This window comes from Nannospalax galili, unplaced genomic scaffold (genome assembly GCF_000622305.1).
Source record: "Nannospalax galili isolate Female #2095 unplaced genomic scaffold, S.galili_v1.0 scaffold557, whole genome shotgun sequence".
NCBI lineage: Eukaryota > Metazoa > Chordata > Mammalia > Rodentia > Spalacidae > Nannospalax > Nannospalax galili.
In genome coordinates, this window is record NW_008340356.1 from 957,477 (window position 1) to 979,117 (window position 21,641).

The window sequence follows — 21,641 nt, forward strand, 5'->3', positions numbered from 1 at the left end:
GGTCATGGTGGCCCACACCTTAGGCCCAGCACTTGCACGGCAGAGGCAGGTGGGTCTCTGTGAGTACAAGGCCAGCTGGGGCTACAGGAAGACCCTGTCTCAAAAAGGAACCCCCCCTAAAAAAATGAAGAAAGAAATTGAATAAGATACCAGAAAAAGGAAAGATATCCCATGCCAGTAGAGTTGAAGAATACTGTAAAAGTGGCTATACTATCAAAAGCAATCTACAGATCCAACACATCATGGATCAAATTCCAATGCCATTCTGCAAAGGAGTAGGAAAAAAAATCTAAAATTCAGATAGAAGCATAAAAGATCCCAGATAAACAAAATAATTCTGAGAAAGTAGAACAATGTTGATTCAAATTACACTACACAGCCATGGTCCTAGCACAAAAACAGACAAGCAGTCCACCAGAATCAGGATGGAAAGCACACAGGCACAGGTCACTCACTTTTCATAAAGATGACCAAAACACACATTAAAGAAAAGGCGGTCTTTCCAACGGTGGTGCGGGGAGCTGAGGATGAAAGCAGACCCCTATTTCTCTCTGTTCACTTAAAAAAGTATTTTTATTTGATGTGTATGTTTTCGCTACATGTATGGAAGTGTACCCATGTGTGCAATGCCCACAGAGGTCAGAAGAGGGCATTGGATTCCCTGGAACTGGAGTTATAGGTGATTCGGGGTGCCATGTGGATGCTAGGAACTGAACCTGGGTCCTCTGCAAGAGCAGCCAGTGTAGTGCTCTTACCTCCTGAATCAACTCTCCTGCCCCCTTCTCACTCTGTTTAAAAATCAATTCCAAAGAGACTGAAGACCTTACTATAAGACCTGAAGCAGAGCTTAAAATAGGGAAAGCAGGAGCTGGAAAGATGGCTCAGTGGTTAAGGCTGCTCTTGTAGAGGATGGGGTTCAGGTTCCAGCAACTACATGGCAGTTAACAACCATCTGTACTCCAGTTCCAGGGGTTCTGACACCCTCTTCTGGCCTCTATGGGCACTGCAGGTATGTGGGTACACTTACATACATGCAGGCAAAACATTCATACACACAAAATAAATATAAATAAAATATAGGCATAGACAAGTACTTTCTGAAAAGAACTTTAATTGTTCAGGAAACATAATGCTGCTAATTGACAAGTGGGGATGCATAAAGTTTAAAAACTTCTGTACAGCAAAGAAAGTAATTGAATGAAAAGATGGCTTATAGAATGAGAAAATTTTTGCTAAATATACATGTGACAGATTAATCTCTAGAAAACACAAGGAACCTTAAAAAACTAAATATTAAGAAATCAAATTTCCCAATTAATAAATAGGTTAATGAAATGAACAGTCTCAAAAGATGAACTCCAAATAGCCAATATATGTAAGAAAAAAAAATTCAATATCACTAGCTACCAAGGAAATGCAAAGTAAAACTATACTGATATTTTATCCTACCTCTGTCAGAATGGTAATCACTAAGAAAACAAGTTACAAGCTGGGTGTGGTGGCACACACCTTTAATCCTAGCGCTTGAGAGGCAAAGGCAGAGGCAGGTAGATCTCTGTGAGATCAAGGCCAGCCTGGTCTACATAGTGAGTTCCAGGTTAGTTGGAGCTATAGAAGACCCTGTCTCAAAAAACTCGCCCCCCCCCACAAACAACAAATCATCACAAATGCTAGTGAGGATGTAAATGTAAATTAGTCCAGCCACTACGGAAAGCTGTATGGAGGTTCCTGAAAAAGCTGAAAAGAGATCAACCACACAACCCAGTTATGCCACACGTGGGTATTTTCCCAAAGGACTCTAAGTGAACGTAACACAGAAGTACTTGCACGTCAGTGTTTATGGACGCACTATTCACAATAGCCAAGTTATGAATCAACCTAGATGCCCACCAACAGAGGAATGGATAAACAAAATGTGGTATGTACACAATGGAATGTCATTCAGTTACAAAGAATGAAGTTGTGTCATTTGCAGGAAAATGGATGCACCTGCAGATTGTTATATTAAGTTAGTCTTAGAAAAGCAAATGGACCTTTTCTCGGATTTGTGGATTTCACGTACGTATCAGATAGGAAAGTAGTGGAACTGTGTAGAGGAACAAAGGGGACTGATGGGAGGGGAAAGAGAGAAAGAGAGGGCTAGGGAAACAGAAGAGCAAGGTCAAAGTGCACTATATACTTATACGAAACTCAGTCCTATGTACTGAATATACAGCAATAGAAGAAAACATGGCACATGGACATAATGGAAGATCACTCAGACATAAAGACTAAAATTCTGTCACAGCAAAATGGAATTGGCAGATGCTAAATGAAATGAGGCAAACAGAGAAGTGTGTGGAAATGTGGATGTAGAACAGTGATTAGTAGAGGCTAATAGAATGGGGTAGAAGTTGAACAATGGGCACTAAGACAGGATAAGCTCTATTCTAGTGGTCCACAGTACATCAGCATAACTACAGTTCACCTTGACCCATTATGTACCACATGAAGATCTAGAAACATCTAAACAAAGAAATAAGAATACGCAAATGCTAATTAACCTATTACGCTTGACAAGTGCGGGGCTGGAGGATGGCTCAGCAGTTAAGAGCACTGATTGCTCTTGCAGAGGACCTGGGTTCGATTCCCAGCACCCACATGGCAGCTACGAACCATCCTTAACTCCAGTTCCAGGGGAATCCAAAGCCCTCTTCTCAACTCTGCGGCACTGCACGGCATGGGTGCACTCACACACATGCAGGCGATACATTCATACACATGAAATAAAAATAATAAATATTTTAAAAAGCTTGATAAGTGCACACATGCATGTGTTGAAGTGCCATATATACCAATTTCATTTTAATTAAACTGAATTTTAAAAAACCACATCCTGGGGGCTGGGGAGATGGCTCAGCAATTAAGTGCACTAGCTGCTCTTGCAGAGGACCTGAGTTGGGATCCTAGCACCCACATGGCAGCTACAGAAGAGTCCAGTTCCAGGGGATCCAAAGCCCTCTTTTTGACCTCTATGGGCATTGCATGACATAGGTGCACTTACATACATGCAGGAAATACACTCATATTCATAAAATAAATAATAAATTTTGGGGGGGTCTTTTTGAGACAGGGTGTCCCTGTAGCCCCAGCTGTCCTGGAACTCACTATGTAGACCAGGCTGGCTTTGAACTCACAGAGATCCGCCTGCCTCTGCCTCCCGAGTGCTGGGATTAAAGGCGTGTGCCACCATGCCCGGCTAAAATAGTTTTTAAAAAACAACAAAAAAACCCCCTCTGTGTCCTGAACCTTTATACTACTCCAAACTGAAAGGGGGAGAGGCATCTTCAAAGTCTCCCAACAGATTTTTAAATGCCCTTAACTCTCTTTCTTCTCTAAGCAATAAACTTATCTACTTCAAATAAAAATATATAGTCTAGAGTCAAAAAGGCCCTCTCTTCATTGGAGCTTATTAACCTATTCAGAAACAGGAACTACATCTTCCCAAACCAGACTAAAAACACAATGGGCACTGCTCAATGAACATCTCAAAGTTTCACATACTTTTTTTCTTTGAGAAGGGGTTTCCTTAGTAGCCCCAGCTGACCTGGAACTCACTATGTAGACCAGGCTGGCCATATCCATCTGCCTCTGCCTCCCAAGTGCTGGGATTAAAGGCATGCACTAGCACACCCAGCTAAAAAGTACACTTTTAACTTTCAAATCCATAACTAGCATATAACATTACTCCATCACAGTGGGGAAAGGTGTCCTTTTTTTGTTTCTAGTCAAGAGGCCCCTCACAAGTCTCCTCAGGATCCATCATCATCCTGTTAAAGGGGTCTTGTCTTTGGATTAGCTTTCCTCTCTGTATATACTCAACCTGCTTATTCTTGAAAGGATAGGTTATCAGCTGTCTTTTCAAACTGTGGCTGGATCTCCTCTCCCTTTATCAGCTGTGCGCCTTCTTCCCTTCCCTTCCCAGATAACTCTGAAATGGTGTGTGTGCTCCTCTACTTTTATCATTTGTTTTGAAAACAAGTTGTAGGTCAAAATCTGAGCTTCATGATAGAAGAGACCTAAAAAGTACAAATTCCTAATTATATTTTTTTCAGTAGTTTTTAAAAAATATTTTATTATTTTTATTTTATGTGTATGAGTGTTTTGCCTGCATGTGTGTAAGTGGAATGCCCTTGGAGGTCAGAAGAGAGTGTCAAATCCCCTGGTACTGGAGTTACCGATGGCTGTGCTAGTTACAGATGTGGGTGCTAGGAATTGAACCCGGGTTCTCTGCAAGAGCAGCCAATGCTCTTAACCACTGGAACATCTTTCCAGTCCCCCATCTCAGCAATTTTTAAAATTAAACATTCTAACACAATATAACCAAAAGATACACTACTTTGATAGTGCTGAGGATTGAGGGCAGGAATATAACAAATGTCTTTGTTTTCCATAACTAACCCTTTATGTATTTCTATGAAAGCAGAAACCTTTAATGTACAGTAAAAGCCCTGGGGATTTGTAATATGTGACCGTCTTGAATCTGAGTGCTTTCAGGCAGTGTTCATTAGCGCCATGTGGCGTGACAGCATACCCAGTGCAGAGTACACAGTGTGCTCAGAACCAATGCAGCAGTGAAGCAGCAAGGGTAAGAGCCGCCAGGGACACTTCGGAGTCACTTCATGTTTGATTTTGAACTAATCTTTCATCACTGCGCATTCAGAAGCCTTTTACTACCTCCAAAGTTTTCACGGTCCCACATTCAATTATGTGACCCCATACAGGGTTGGCGCCTACAGCTAAGAAGCTGCACTCTAGACTCACACAGTTTACTACCTAAGGTCATCCTCAACTGGGCATTCAAACAGAATGCCTCAGGACTCAAAATGAACTCACCATCCTACTTCCATAAACTCCCATTTCTTTCTTCCTCACTCAGAACACATCGCCATCTACCTATACAGTTTCTCCAAGAAAGAGCACCATAAATACCAGTACAAACCCTTGATCGTTATGACTGCCAAGAAACACTCCCGTGGATTCCCAGTGTCCTTCAAAGAGTAATGTGATGCCAAGGACAGTCCTTCAAGTCCTCAGCACACATCTAAGCACAGCTCTCACTGGCCAAGTACCTTTAAAAGCTGTGTGTTCTCGAGCCCAAGGCAGGGCCTATGTCAGGGCAGTCTTCATTTCTAGCACATCCCCTGATACCTCTACAGGCAGCATCTCTTCTAACCCTGCTTCCAGTCCTCTTAAAGGGCCACAGTACATTGAGATGGGCACTTCAAACATGAGCTAGTGTTAGCTCCCTATTGTCATCACATCACACTGACACTTTAAAGAGTTCCTCAAAGGTGTGATATTCTTTCACTGCTGAGCAACTGAACATACTAATTCTGTCATGTGGAGTGGATTTTTGCTATTGGACACGAAAATGTGCATCTTTCAAGGCTCAAAAGTTATCTTTTTTGAAGACATCACAAACTCCCCTAGTCTTAAGATGTTCCCAATTCCTTTTTCAACAGTGAGCAACTAATGAAGTTGTCCTCTTCCATTTTCATGTGTTTGTGTGCTGTGCATGTGTGTATATACGCACATCTGCATGTGTATGGGCACAAGCGGATGTTGGGTGTATGTGCATGTGGAGGCTGGAGTTGATAATCATCCTTAATTACTCTTCCACCTTAATTGTTGAGGCAGGGTCTCTCAATCAAACACAGAGCTCATTGATTAGCATAGCTACCATATTCACCAGGCATTTATAAGGGTTCTGACAACCTGAACTCTAGTACTCATACTTGTGTGGCAAGCACTTTAACCAGTTATCTCCCCAGTCCCACAACCAATAAAGGTTTTTGAGAACAGACATATATAAGATAAATTGTACAGAGATAAAAATGTCAATTTTATAACTATAAGAATAATTGTCAGTAATGTCTGAGTAGCAGAGAACAGCCTCTGCAGAGAGGTATTTAATACAGTAGTTTAGAGCATGAATTTCAGTCAGCTTCTGCTCTCCCCTAGCTATGTGAGCCTGGGCAACTGAGTTAACTGCGCTGTGATTCAGTTTAAATGAACAAAAATAATACTGACCTTTCTTGGGATATGGTAAGGATTGAGTTAATAGACATAAAGTACTTATAACAGTGCCTGCTAAATAATGGGTCCTTAGTATTTAAAAAATTTTTTTTGGTCTTTTTGAGACAGGGTCTCTCTGTAGCACCAGCTGTCCTGGAACTCACTATGTAGACCAGGCTGGCTCTGAACTCACAGAGATCTGCCTGCCTCTGCCTCCTGAATGCTGGGACTAAAGGTGTGTGCCACCATGCCTGGCTTGTATTTAATTATTTTAAATAATTTTTTAAAACCACTATTAGAGATTCTGAATTAGTGTTGGAAAAAGAGCAAATTCAGCAGTAAGTTCTAATAATAATGTTGGCTAAAATGGTCCCACAGACTCTCAAATACACTGGCTATTGCCATTGCTCATGGCTGCCCTTCAGAACATGACAGTGAAATGCTATTCCTGAAGATCCTACCATATGTGAGTCATTGAACAAACATGGAGAAAACAAGCTGGCACTGACCTTGAAGTTTCATCTTTACTGCCTAGATTTCATAGTACTGAAAGGTGCTATGCATGCTACCAGAAAAGTCATAATCTACTTTACCTAGCTGTGAACCCTGTAAGCTACAGTAATGACTGGCCTGAGAAGAGATGCCCACTGGTACAAAAGAGGCAGGAATGCTAAGGGGTTAGTATTCTGGCTGGATTTTAGGCCTGCTTCACAAGATGAAGCTCATACCTGGCACCAAGAACCTGTGGTCAGACAGGTCACAGGCTGTAGGGAAGATCCAACTACTATTATCCTGCTAACTGGACACAGTATTAAACTGACTCCTAATGAGTTTTTGTCATACCCATAGATTAATGAATCTCTCAACTCTCACCAGAGAAACTTCATGCAATGGATGGCAATTAGCACAGAGAATCACAATGGTCAGTATGCAGAAAATAAGAGACTACAGAGTGCTCAACTCTAAATGAGATTCCTATATCACACCCTCTCTCCCCAAGGCTCAGAGATCATTGCAGAAGAGGGGGCAGAAAAATTATAAGAGCCAGAGGTGATAAATACAAGAAACCAAGTTTTCCAGACAAAAGGTAATTACACATATGAACCCACAGAACTTGTGAGAGCAGGCACAAGACCTGCACAAGCCTGACAAAAATCCAGCATGGGAGGTGGGCAAGAAGCTCCACCCTAGCAGAGAACTATTTGCAGTTGATAGCTGCCCAGAGAGTCAGTTTTCTCTAACAGTCTGATGGCCAGGCTACATGGGATGGACCCACAGCTAAGAGTATTTGGGGAACACAAATAAGTGAGGAGGGGTAGGGAAGTGGGGGTGGATATGAGAGGATATGGGTAGGGGTCTGAATATGATCAAAATACACTGTATGAAATTCTCAAAGAATCAATAAAAATATTACTTAAAAACAGATATTCCCAGTATCATTATATTTGTCTTGTTTTATTTATTTTTGTTATTTTATTTTTTTGCAATATTATTCTTCAAACCAAATCAATAGCAATGCTGATTAAATCTGAAAAATTGTCATGTAAGGGCTGGGGATGTAGCTCAGTTGGTAGATGCTTGCCTAACATGCACAAAGCCCTGGGTTCAATCCTCAACAATGCATAAAACTGGATGTTGTGACACATGCTTATAATTCCAGCACTTGGGAGATGTAGGCAAGAAGTTCAAGGTCATCCTCTACACAATGAGTACAAGGTCAGCCTGGGATACATGAAGACACCACAGGACATTGGGGGACACAGATCATACTCTATAGGCCATGTTATGTATGTAAGAGAGTTCATCGATTAGGTGGGGGGGCAGTGAGGGAAGCAGATCTAAATGCCATCAACCTATATTGTATGAAAATCACAAAAAATGAATAAAAAAAAATCATGTGAATGCAGGATAAACACAGAAATGAACTAATGGTCCAAAAGGAGACAAAATGTTAACTCACTAGGGTGGATAGAGTGGTGATGGGGAATCTATTCATCACTTCTTCTTTTACCTAGAACTTTAGTCAGTACAGCGCACTCCAACAGAAAGCACAGAGCATCATTACAGGCTAAGGTCCAGTCTCACTTCACTATTGAAGCCATGGAAGTTTAAGGTGGCCTCTCTAGCTATGAATTTATCTATACAATGGCCTTTTTTTTTTTTTTTACTTAGCACAGAGGATTGTTATGAGAACCATGTGAGATTATGCACATGAAAATGCTTTTTAAAAAGATATTTTACTATTTCTATTTTATGTGTATGACTGTATTGCCTGCATATATGTGAGTGCACCCATATTGTGCATTGACATGGAGGTCAGAAGAGGGCTTTGGATTCCCCTGGAACTGGAGTTAAGGATGGTGTGTAGCTGCCATGTGGGTGCTGGAATCAAACACAGGTCCTCTGCAAGAACAGTCAGTGCTCTTAATCACAGAGCCATCTCCCCAGCCCCCAAAATGCTCTTTAACATACTATAAACTGGGGTGAAGAGATGGCTCGGCAGGTAAGAGCATTGACTCTTCTTGCAGAGGACCCAGGTTTGGTTGCCAGCATTTACATGGTGGCTAACAACTGTCCATAACTCCAGTTCTAGGGGAATCTGACACCCTCTTCTGACCTCCATGGGCACTGTATGACATGGGTGCACTTACATACATGTAGGCAATACACTCATACACATAAAATAATAATGAAAAATACTACGAATTAATCCAGGCATGGTGGGTTATACCTATAACCTCAGCACTTGGGACGCAGAGGAAGAGAATCATTATAAATTTGAGAATAGTTTGATCCACATAGGGAAGCTCTGTCTCAAACCCCCAAACCCCAAACCAATTTAAAAAATAGTATACAATTATTTCTAAACAATTTTTTTTTTCTTTTTAGCTAAGGTTTCATTACACAGTTCAGGTTGGCCTAGAACCATCTGTATAGCCCAGGTTGACCTTGAACTTAGAGTCCTTCAATCTAAGCCTTGAGTGCTAGACATTATAGATGGGTACCACTATATCTGGCTTTAGAGTAAATATTTAAACAATAACGTTAAACTTTTCGAATCAGCCACATAACTATAGATTCTAGATGAACTACAATTCACAAAAAAAAATGATCTACAGCTTATTCTAACAATCTTTAAAAAAATTTATTTATTTTAGTGTGTGCTTGGATGTGCTTGCCATGACACACATGTGGTCAGAGAACAGCTTTCAAAAATCAATTATCTCCTGCCACCTTGTGGGATCCCAGAATTGAATTCCAGATGTCAGGTCTGTGTGCTAGTGCTTGTACCCAGTGAGCCACCTCACCGGCCCCAGACTTTATTCTAACAAAGGTTCAACAAGGTCCTTAAGTGAAATGGCTGCAATAGGACATATATAATCTCTGACCAAATTATTAGAACGAACAGATACACGAGCAGACACACAGTGTTTTACATTTTAATAGCCTTCTTCTAAAAGATCATATTCAGCTTTAGTGCTCAATTTTGAGAGAAACTAACAAATTGGAAATGTTTGGACAGCAACAGGAATAACAAATATCTTGAAGGATAAAATGAGTTGGAATGCTGGCTTGGAAAGAGGACAAGGGGTGAGTTAAGTGATCGTTAAACGGTTAGATGGCCACTGCTTTACACTAGAGAGCAAGGTAGGAGATTTACACTAGAGAGCAAGGTAGGAGATACCAAGACAAAAATGCTACCTTAATAAAGAACTGTGTGACAGAACTGCTAAAGCAGTACCTGTTCTGTAAGTCCTGTAAGCTCAAAAGTAGAAGGTAAAATATGTTACTAAGCAGTACTTGAGGTAGGTTAAACTTCATGTAGAACTTAAGAAAGCTCTTTCAAATTTAAGATGTACACGGAGTAATCAGAAATCATACGTGGCTGAAGCAGACAGCAGAGAAAGAAAAGGAAAGAAAGTGAAAAACTATGAAAAACACAGCTGTGATCACAGATGCATATAAGGTGTTTTGATCAAATCCACGCCCACTCCCTCCCCTCCAATTCCTCCCATATCTCCCCATCACTTTTTTCTGATAACTTCATGTACTCTTTCTTCTTCTTTGATTTATTGATTTATTTTTTTTTATGGGGCTTTTGGTTACTCTAACAGTGCCCTCTCTGAAGAGGTAACCCTAAAATCTTTTAAGGATTAGATAAAAACTCCCAAATATTTTTGACATTTTTGGCCTTTGGAACAGAGTATGTTGCTAAGAGGCCCAAGGACATTGTGAGTTTTAGCTAAGAAACTGGCTACTTTTCTTTGGGGTCTTTTTACCCTGACTGCCTAGTCAATTCCTACCTCGCAAGTCAATGTTCCTAATCCCTAACACCAACGCAAAGCAAACAAAAGCCTGCTTTCTCCTCCCTTCTCTCCTCCTGCAGATTTCTTTCTTCACCCATCAGCTCCCACTATCTTTAACATTTTGTTGTACTGTGATAAAATTTTTAATTGATGAATCAATTCAGACAAACTATTATTAAGTAAGCCCACATTTGACATAGGGTTCATTATATTGTAGATGTTACAGTGGAGAATTTAAAAAAAATTGTGGTTGAACACACATGACATGGCATTTGCCACCTTCACCTTTTAAAATACAAAATGTATTCATTGTTAAGCAATCTTCTGAATTATCTTCATGTTACAAAACAAACTCTGTAACCATTAAACGTAATAATTTTTAACATACTACTAGACAACCACCACAAATATTGTTAAATTATTTTTATTTTTATTTTTTATGCATAAAAGTGTATTGCCTGCATGATGGAAGTGCACTCATGTTGTGCAATGCCCACAGAGGTCAAAAGAGGTTGTCAGATCCCCTGGAACTGGAGTTACAGACAGTGTTAGTTGCCTTGTGGGTTTGAGAACCTAACCAGGGTCCTCTGCAGGAGCAGCCAGTGCTCTTAACTGTTGAGCTACCTCTCCAGTTCATACTACAAATATTTTTAAACTCTAATGTTTTCACATAATCTCTTTCTCAATTTTCCCTATAATCTAAAATTCTACTTTATCATAATATATCAAATCATCATAAAAATTTTAGTTTTAATATCAAAAGTACATATTCACCCAAAACACCATTTATTTTGTGCTCCCATAAGGGAATGGAATATAACTAAGAAACTGGTTCAATTCTTTTAAATCAATTTGACATTCACAATACTATGTTTAACTTTATCAAAACATTGTGTTACATTTCTAAATACCACAAAAGAATATTCAAAATGAAAGGCTTTACCAAATTTTTATTTGTGGGAAGGAAAGAGGAAACTGGAAAAAAAAAAAAAGGTCTAGTAAAGGTCTAGTGAGCTGTTGACAGCAAATACAGAAACTACCTGCAGGTGCCACAGTTTATTCTGTATCATCCTGAAAGTGAGGGCTTTTCCTGTGAGAATGAAATCCACCCAATCTGATCATCATACACTGTACACACTGCACCTCACAAATATGTACAACTGCTATGTGTTGATTAGAAATAAAAATACATTTAAGGGCCAGGTGTGGTGGCACACGCTTTTAATCCCAGCACTCGGGAGGCAGAGGCAGGCAGATCTCTGTGAGTTCAAGGCCAGCCTGGTCTACAAAGTGAGTTCCAGGACAGCTGGGGCTACAGGAAGACCCTGTCTCAAAAAGACAAAAAAAAAAAAAAATTAAATAAAAGAATAAAATCTGGGGCTGGAGAGATGGCTCAGTGGTTAAGAACACTGGTTGTTCTTCCAGGCCCAGGGGATCCGACAGCCTCTTCTGATCTCCAGGGGCATTGCATGACATGGGTGCACTTGCCTACATACAGGCAATACACGCATACACATAAAATTAAAAAAATAAGTAAATTTTTTTAAAAGTTAAAAAAAAGAATAAAATCCAGCTCATACTGAACAATTAGTTAAAAGCCTTCATTAGAATTTTGTTTTACAAATATTTTTGAAATCTTTAATCACCCCAGTCCCGGGTTTCTCTCTCTTTAGGCTAATTCTCCATTACAAAATACACTTATCCCTTCTTTTCTAAGTTTCAGTCACTTCCCTGGTCTAACCCCTACTCATACAATCTCTCTCAATGTTCAATCTAAAATACAAAGGATTAGTATAAGAAGCCCCATCAGCCTCTCCAGCTACTATAGCTTCAAAAAAGAAAAACTGACTCAGTGGCAGAGCACTTACCTAGCAGAGGCCTGGGTTCAATTCCCACAAATGCAAAGACAGCAAAACCAAAGAAACAACAAAACTGGGGGTGGCATTGCAGGCCTGTGATCCCAGTTCCTCACTGAAAGTTCAAGGTCTACCTGGGCTACAGAGTGTGTTTCAGTCTGGGCAGCTTGGAGAGACCTCAGAATGAAGAGCAGAAAGGGTCAGGGGCACCGCTCAACAGTAAAGCACTTACCTCGCTTGTGTGAGGCTCTAGGTTCAATCCTCGGTATCATAAAAACAAAGTAAAACATAACACAACCTCACTCTCATTATTTAACCTTCCTGTGCCTAAGTTTACTCATTTGCAAACTAAGAATTAAAAAAAAAAAGACCAGACGATACAATCATGTATCTAGCACTTAGCAGATGATAAAATGAATGAAAGAATAACTCATAAAATTGTTCAGCATTACCTAAGTGTGTATGTGAAGGACTTAGCACACTAAAAAGCTAACCCTAACCCTAGGTTAGGTGCACTAAAGCTCATATTAAATGGGATTACTGTCCTCACCAAAACCTTAAGTGTGCCTCCATTTCCCACAGAGTCCAACTAAAAACATTTTTATCTCATTTTCCGAAGAAGCCTGTGGTTATTGATTTGGTCTTACTTTTTCACACCAATTTCATCTCCCTCTAAAATGAAACCAATGCCTTCTCTCTTCCACAGAGGCCCAGCCTAGCTCTAAGGTTTGGGACTCCTGCTTCCTAACTACCCTCTCACTGGAACATCTTTTATCTTTCTTTGTCCAGCTAGATAACACAGCCCTCAGCTCCTATATCTCACAGAGCCCAGGAAACACTTTCTAATCACTCCAGCTTTTATCTGCTCCTCCCTTTCTTTAGAGCCCCATCTTCATTTACCTCATAGTATCTATGGCCACCTAGGCTTTTTAGGGATCAGTAACTTACACGACACTCTCACTTTCATTTCCCTAGCTATCCTCAAAGCCAGTACAAACTGGCTGATCTAAAAGATAACAAAACAAGCTAACACAAGTGGCTAGGTGCTCTGCACCAACTGGTTTTTTCTAGATAAGATTATAAGTGATACTTTCTTTTTCATTATTTCTTATAGTTTTCAAATTTTAAATAAAGTTATCTGGTATTCTATGACTCAGAAATCTTATAATAGAATTTTTATAGATCCTAAGGTCCTAAAATACCTTCTAGATTATAGATGAATAAAAGAATACATAAATAAATGTCAGTGAAATATTAAGGACTATTTATTTTCTGCATTTATAGTTTTTGTTTTTTTAAAATTCAGTGGTTCACATACGATACTCAAATTAACCCTATTATTCAATGTGTCCAGTGTTTTCTAAGTTTACTACTCAGTGTTCTCCAATGGCCGCCATTTTCATAACTTTATAGTTAAAACACATAACTTTCTATTGTAAAAGTGACACTATTAATTTATTTAAATATATGTAAAACACCAAATATAATTTTGAAATATTCTTACCTAATCCTTTTTGTCCTGGATTCTTTGCAAAATTAAAAGTAAACTGGTAAAAATCCTTAAATCGTCCTGGTTCTTTCAATTCTTGCTCCATCTTGGGTATTTGGGCCTTTAGTTTTTCTATGCTGTCACATCTACATTATAAAATTAAGTTTATAAATGGTTAACTTTTCACTATAAATTTAAAAGCTTAACTTAATTATTCTTATGAGGGTTTATATTTTTTTCCTAGAACTCATTTTTAAAAAATCAAATAGTTGGGATTTCATTTTTTACATTCTATGAAGATGGTAGTCTCCCCTTAGCCACAGGGGATACAAGACCCCAGGTGATGCCTGAAACTCTAAAGAGCACCAAGCCCAAGATATATGCTTTTCCCTATACATAGATATCTGTGATACAAAGTTTAAAATATGAATGACACACAGCAAGAGGTTCACAGTAACTAATACTAAGACAATGACATGGGAATAACTTTGTACATAATTATGTGTATGTGGTTTCTCTTCACTTAAATGGACACTTCTTTGGCACATCACTACTCTTGCATGTTTGGGCCATTATAAAATAAGGCCACTTGAACACAAGCACTAGGATAACAACATCTACTGGATAACTGAGAACGGCACTAAGCAACTATTAGGCAGGCAGTATATAAAGAGTTATGAGCTGGACAAAGGGAAGACTCACATCCCCAGCAGGGCAGAAAAGGACAGTATGAAATCTCACCACTCTACTCAGAATGATGCACAACTTAAAGCTTATGAATTTTACAAAAAAATTTTCAACTAATAATTTGGGAACACAGTTGCTCATTCGTCACTAAAACCTCAAAAAGCAAAACTATGACTTTTGTCAAGAGTTAGTTTAGAGAAGATGAGGTCTAGAGATACAAAATTGTTAAAATTTTGACTTTTAAAAGAAACTGGCTATTCCTTTTAAATACATAATTCATTGAACTATCAGGACATTGACTTGCAGAGTCCATTTCTGCTGTAGTGAATAGATAAGAATGTACCATCATCATTACAACCATCAGTATGGACTGTGCGAGGCACTGTCAGCATGGTAATTAATCATGTCTCACTCCCAAACTAACTAGAAAGCAAGGTCTTTTGTTTAAATGAGGGAGTATTCTTCCTGAAAACTTGCTTTTTAATAAATACCAGCTACACCTCTACCCTCCAACCAAATTATCTCAAGTTAATATTAGTTTTTTTCTACATTTACAAAACGTTCAACTTGCAAAGAGCTGAAAAGTTCCATGTGTCAAACATTACTTTCCTTTTAATAATGGCCGTAGGACAGAAATGTCCCATTTCTTAAAGATTCCATAATCAAATCAACCCACTGTCTTTTAAACATTTTTGCTTTAATTCTCTCTATATTCTTTATAACACTTTATAGAACAGTTTGTAAACTAAAAATTTCATTTGCAAGTTTGTCACATTTTTCAATGAGTTTCATCGCAAATGAAAACTACAATTTTTCTCCATAAATTCTAGTGAAACTTGTACCTTGACAGAAAATCCCTGCAAGTTCATGATGGGGCTGGCTTCACTATCAGCCAGGGTCTGGGCAAGCTATTAATTTATTTACTTATGGTGTTAAGCCCACTCTTCTCTGCCCTACTCTGCAGGGTCAGCCACAAATCATGAGACGTCATTTCTCTTGCCAGCTCACTCAACGTCAGGGTCTACTGACAAAGCTAGAAAAGGCCAGGGTAGGAAGAAGTGTTACCCAGGTTGTTGTCAAAAATGGTCTGAGAGTGTGGCAAGGTCCCAGCAGTGTCAACCAGTAGTAACTCTTAAGGCAGCCCACTCAGTGGCATCCAACCAGATTTCTGGAGTGTGCATCCTGTTCCTACAGCCTGCTCCCTTCCTCAGAAACTGAATTTTGTCTTGGCTGGTTCACTTCATTCAGGGGTGGCAACAAGCTATTGCTACAACTTTTACACCTTAGGGTTTTCTTTTCTGTAGTAAAATACTTCTTTAAATTTTCCCTGGTCAAATTACTGCTATGGCTTGTGTCTTGACTGGACCCTGCTTTAGGATGTTCCTCAGACTCAGTAAGCAGAATCCTGGTTTCAGTCCTGACCCAAAATATCACCTGGTTTCATAATTCCTTGTGTGTCAGAAGACTACTTCCCTCACAAAAGGGGTTATAAAGAGGTAGGCGAGGCTTGGAGAATGGTTATTGGAATGAAGCAATGCTTGAATGACATCAGTTTATTTTTTTTTATTTTTGAGACAGGGTCTCACTCTGTAGCCCAGGCTAGCCTTGAACTCTATACAGTTGAGGATGGCCTTAACTCCTGATCCTCTTGCCTCTGCATCTTGAGTGCTAGGATTCCAGGAGTGCTTACCTTGCCCCGCCTTCAAACTATGTCTGTAGTCCCATCAAACACGAACAACTTGATTTAGTAAGCAAAACCTCTCCCCATGACTTTGCAATCTACTTATCCAAACACATTCAGCTAAACCATCTGTTAAGGCTTTAAGCAGAATGAAAAGCATTTAGTAACTTCTAAGATACCTTCCAATCTTTAAATTCTAGCATTTCATAAATTTACAGTACATACTTTACTTGTTCATTTCACTTTTCTATGTTAAATATTAATGGTCAATAATTTTAATACTAGTGACCCTTTCCTAGGAACAAATGATAAAAGAATAATGCAAACAGAGTAGGCTACAATAATTATACAGATACTTGGTAAGGCCAGAACCTGTCTAACCTGGGAACTAACACACTAACTCACTTGTATTTATACTGTTCGTGGGCTAGTACAAATTTAAATTTCCATTGAAGAACAGATGGCATAATTGAGCCATGAAACTCTCAGAGCATAATGTCTCATCTCCTATGGAGGTTATACTCACCCTAATTCTGTCATGCCATCCATAAACTCCTGTTTGGAGAACTCGCACTGCGTTGCTGCTCTGAACTTCCATGCAATGATCAACACACTAATGCTGGCTGGATCGAGGGCCAGGTCATCACAGAACTGCTGGATACCATCTATTCCAATTTTATTTTCATCTTGAGGATCTTTGAAAATAGTAATATGATACGAAATTAATGCCATACTTTATTATACTACATTCATAGAACTAAAAAAGGAAATGCTTTCTTTTTCATTTTAAAACAGATCACAGTATGTCAAAGACATGAAGCAGTATTAGTCTTTTAAAATTTTATTCTTATATGTGTGAGTGTATTGCCTGCATGTGTATAAGGGCACCCGTGTCATGTAATGCCTATGGAGGTCAGAATAGGGTGTAGGATCCCCTGGAACTGGAATTAGGGATGGTTGTTAGCCAGCATGTGGTGCTGGGATTTGAACCTGGGTCCTCTGTAAGAGCAGTTGGTGCTCTTAACCGCTGAAGCAGTATTACTTTAACAAGTGTTTCCACAAATAGCTTAAGCCACTTTGCCCTCTAAATAGCACTATTAAAGTATACAGATAAGTAGATGGGCCTTTATTTTTTTTAAGTATCACCTATTCACGTGCAAAATGTTCCATACTTATATACATTCGAAAACCAGACATGCCTATACAGGGACAAGGGAGTTTGTCAACATACTCAAACTGTATTTAAATAGGCATTGAAAATTAACAGTATTAAATACAGAAATTATTTTTTTCTTAAAACAAAGTTCATTTTGCAAAAACAATCACTTTTTGAGTAATGATTAAATATTTTATCTCAACAATATGTCTGTTGTGTAAAGCAGGAAAAAAACTGAAATAATAACAAATACAAAGAAAAAGAGGCACTCCTCTACTGCTACCAAATATGATTTGCTAACAAATCTAAAAGCAATTTGGCAACAACACTAGCAATAGGAAAATGCATACCAGGCTGGGAGGGGCAGTTCAGTGGTAGAACGCCTGCCTAGCACGCATGATGCCTTAAACTCTGTGTTCACTCCCCACCATCATCAAAAAAGAAACAAAACAAAAACAAAAACATAAAAGACATGAAAGTGTCCATACCAGGCTATTAAATACTAGTTACTTCAGAGAATAAGGGTAAAGAAACTATCCATTTACTTATTTATTGTATCTTTCCTTTGTTTTCTTCCCTTTTTTGAGATGGTCTTACAATATAAACTAACCTTTAACTGTTACCTCCTTAGCCTTTGGATTACAGGTTTGCACAACCTGCCCAGCTGTTTAACACACACACACACACACACACACACACACACACACACACACTTAAATTTTTTATTGCACATTTTTTTCATTTTTTATTTGGATTTTTAATTTTTGCACATTTCATGCAATATATTTTGATCACATTTAGGTGCCTCTATATGCAACCCCTTATTCCATGCCCCAAATTTCCTGTACTATAAGATAAAGGCCCACAGTGCCAGGTTTGTGTTACCAAGAGTTTCACCCTTAAGCAAGACTGACTCTTCCCATTCCCAGCAGCTGTTGGTTGCCAATAGTTCCTTACATTGGGTTGGGGCTTCTTATCCACATCCCCATGTCTATGCTGGGATTTTGTCTGGCTTGAGCTTACTTGGGACTTGCATAAGCTGTCACCATTGCTGTGAGTTCATATGAGTACTGTCCAGTTGTCTGGAAAGCTCTGTTTCCTTGTGGTCATCCACCACCTCTGGCTCTTAAACCCCCTCCTCTTTAACATTTCTAAAGCAAGTGCTACTTTATAATTCATTTAAAAAGATGTTATGCAAGTTATTTCTTAAAATCTCGTTCAGCTGAGTTTTATAAACATGAAGGGAGAAAAACTGTCTCTAATCTCCCAATTCTCAAACTAGATAATGGAAGGGGAAAAAAGACACTACACAGGCCAAGAAGAAATTCAGTGAACAGGGAGAATGATTTCCAGGCTCTAACTTCTAAGATCTACAGTAACTCTGCTGGACACACCCAACTCCATAATCCATGAAGTTGATTTCTTAACAAGCCCATAACTTTGGAAAACCCTTAAATCATAAAACACTCACCTTTGTATCTACTGTATAGTTGTTCTAACTTCTTTCTATCCAACGATCCTTTTACACTCTCTCGTATATAAAGTTCAGGATTTTGAAAAAAATTATCTGTTGCAACATCTAACTTCCAGTCATTTTGAGAAAGACAACTTACTGCAGTTTTTTCACTAGATTGTGTGAAGATCATAAACTGACGAACTTTATCCTTCTGCGATGATTTCAACTTGTTCTATGAAAACCAGAAAATATGTGTAAAATCACACATAACTACATATTTCTAATATAGCTAAGTGACTGGCATTAGTAATAGTTTTCCTCATAAAATACAAAATTTTTTTGATTAAGACTTATTTGAGATCTATCATTAATTAGAAGACAATTTAAAAGATCTGAAACACAAAGTTTGGTATAGTTTTGAAAAAGCAACCAGTATGGAGAGAAGAGACGCTCAGCCTCTCTGCATCATCAGGAGTGGAGGGTAGAGACAGGCTCTGGGGGAAGAGCGTGGCCACTCTCAGGTGACCTTGTGACCAAGCAAGGGGTGCACACACACACACACACACACACACACACACACACACACACCCAGACCCCCCACACACACACCCACAGACACACACACACACACACACACACACACACACACACAGAGCCTTTCAGCCAACAAGTCAAACAGTCCTAGGGAAGGTGTGATGAACAGGTGTTGGCAACAGTCCTAGTACCAGTTTAGTACTACATGCCTGGGTTCCTGCCATTTCTACCAAATGGAAGAAGGTGATAAGCTAGGAACGCCCTGCATGGGATATGACCATTCTGGGTGGTATTCAGGAACTTCATTAATTAGAAGTTCCTCACATTTTCATTCAAATAAGAAGCATCTTTCCTACTTGGATACTTTAAAATTAAAAAAAAAAAATTCTCCTGGTGTCAAAGACTGGATTCTCCCCTCTCACCAAGTTGGCCTCTAATACAAACCCCACTGTATTCTTTCCCCTCAAAGTCCCAATACTGTCTTCTCAGCAAAATACTCAGGTTCTTCTAATGCTACAATGAAAATGAAGGGGGTGTGTGGGGGGAGGGTCACTTGAACTGGGAACATATTAATAGAAACAGTATTCTGTAGTTTAAGCAACACATCTAAGAATCTCTAAATCTCTGATCTGGCCCAAACTGACAGATCACAAACCTCTGAGTGACTAAACACATGAGAAACCAAACCCAGGAGTCTAAGCCATTTTGTTCACAAAAATAACACCAGCCTGTTTAACAGGATTGAGAGAAGAACAAAAGTAGCCTCAAAATCTGAGTGCTAGCAATTTTCCACGAGCCTCACTGCCTCCTGGGACATATTTATAAAATTTCTGAGAGTCTCAGAAAAAAGACCATCAAAGATGCAAATATTACCACAATCACAGAATGAAAAGGTTGCAAAAATCAAGTATGAAAATTAACCCCATCTCTTAGAGTATGAAATACATTTATGCCCAGGGTCTGGTCTATCATACTCTCCTGTCTATCTGCAAATGTTACTGTATGAAGTTACAGGTTACGGCCTCAACCACTAAAACAGAGACTATAAAAAATACAGTAACCTGTACTTCACTAACTATCCCACTACCACTTCTGCATACCATGTAAGTCATATTCCATTATATGACATACCTCTCAAAGACCCACGATTTTTTTTCTCCTTGAAATGTATTATCTAACAATGAAATCAACCAAGAAAGTAATTTGAATTCCTGAAAGTTAATTAACTGAAAGTAAACAAGAAGCTCATTTTGATTTCAAACTTAAAAATTATTCTGAAACATAGCATACATTTCTCCTTTGAACCACAGGGTATCTGATGTGTTTATATTTCTTTACAGTACCTGAGGGTCATTATGATCACCAGAGCCCACTGTACAATGTAGGAAGTGAAGCTGGAAGTGTATAAACCACAGGCCACACTCTGTAAACTCTTTTTAATTAAACCTGATAGAACTTCAAGCATACCTATCCCACTATTCTCCTAAAAACTGGAGGCAGCAAAAGAATCTGGCTTATATGAGGCTTTAATCACACAATAGTGAATCCAGTGCACTGTTCCCTGAAGTTTTAATCATCTTTATTAAAGACAAGAACTTAAAAAAAACATAGCTTAAATCACTCCTACAAGCCAAAAAGAACTGTTCACTGTATTAATGTCTTCCTGCCAGAAAGCAAGATCTTAGAGAATGGTATAAAGATAAAGACTGTATTACCCAAATAGCATTACACAAATCAACTATTTAGTTCCATATGTCATAAAACTTCTTTGAAAAAAAAAGCAAAAAACAGCACATATGTACATATTTTGACTGGTTTATGTATAAATTTCTGGGATGTAGAACAAACACTATCAATATAGTCAAGAAAAAGGGTGAGTTACCTATTTCCAACCCCATAAAAACAAATGGGTGACAACTGGCAAAGAACTCATAGTATGGGCTCCAGTGTGGACAAGAATTGAGACCTGACAGCACAGACTCTAACAAGACCAAGAGGTTATGAGATGACCCTTCCTGCCAGGTCTGATAAGAACCCTCCTCTTGAGTTGGAGAGATGGCTCAGCAGTTAAGAGCACTGTCTGCTTCTACAGAAGACCCAGGTTCAATTCTTAGTACCCATATGGCTGCTAACAACAATAACTCCAGTTTGAGGGGATCTGACACCCCCTCTGAACTCTGAAATGACTACACCACATGGGTGCACTTACATGCAGGCAATATACTCATACACACACACACAAAAATAATCAAGTCGGGCATGGTGGCGCATGCCTTTAATCCCAGCGGATCTCTGTGAGTTCAAGGCCACCCTGGTCTACATAGTGAGTTCCAGGACAGCTGGGGCCATAGGGAGACCCTGTCTCAAAAAGACCAAATAATAATAATAATAATAAATAAATAAATAACATGTGTGGGT

The 21,641-nt window shown here is 39.0% G+C and overlaps 1 protein-coding gene across 2 annotated transcripts in view; it reads right to left on the reverse strand.

Annotated features, from left to right (window-relative positions):
• The window catches only part of Dcun1d1 (defective in cullin neddylation 1 domain containing 1), a 50,270-nt gene that overhangs the window by 18,549 nt on the left and 10,080 nt on the right, over positions 1-21,641 (reverse strand). For both annotated transcript variants that reach the window (XM_008835396.3, XM_017798744.2), the window contains exons 2-4: positions 18,705-18,921; positions 16,604-16,772; positions 13,725-13,855 (exon numbers count right to left, since the gene is read on the reverse strand). In XM_008835396.3, coding sequence (XP_008833618.2) covers positions 13,725-13,855; positions 16,604-16,772; positions 18,705-18,921 — 517 coding nt within the window. The remainder of the gene's footprint in view (positions 1-13,724; positions 13,856-16,603; positions 16,773-18,704; positions 18,922-21,641) is intronic.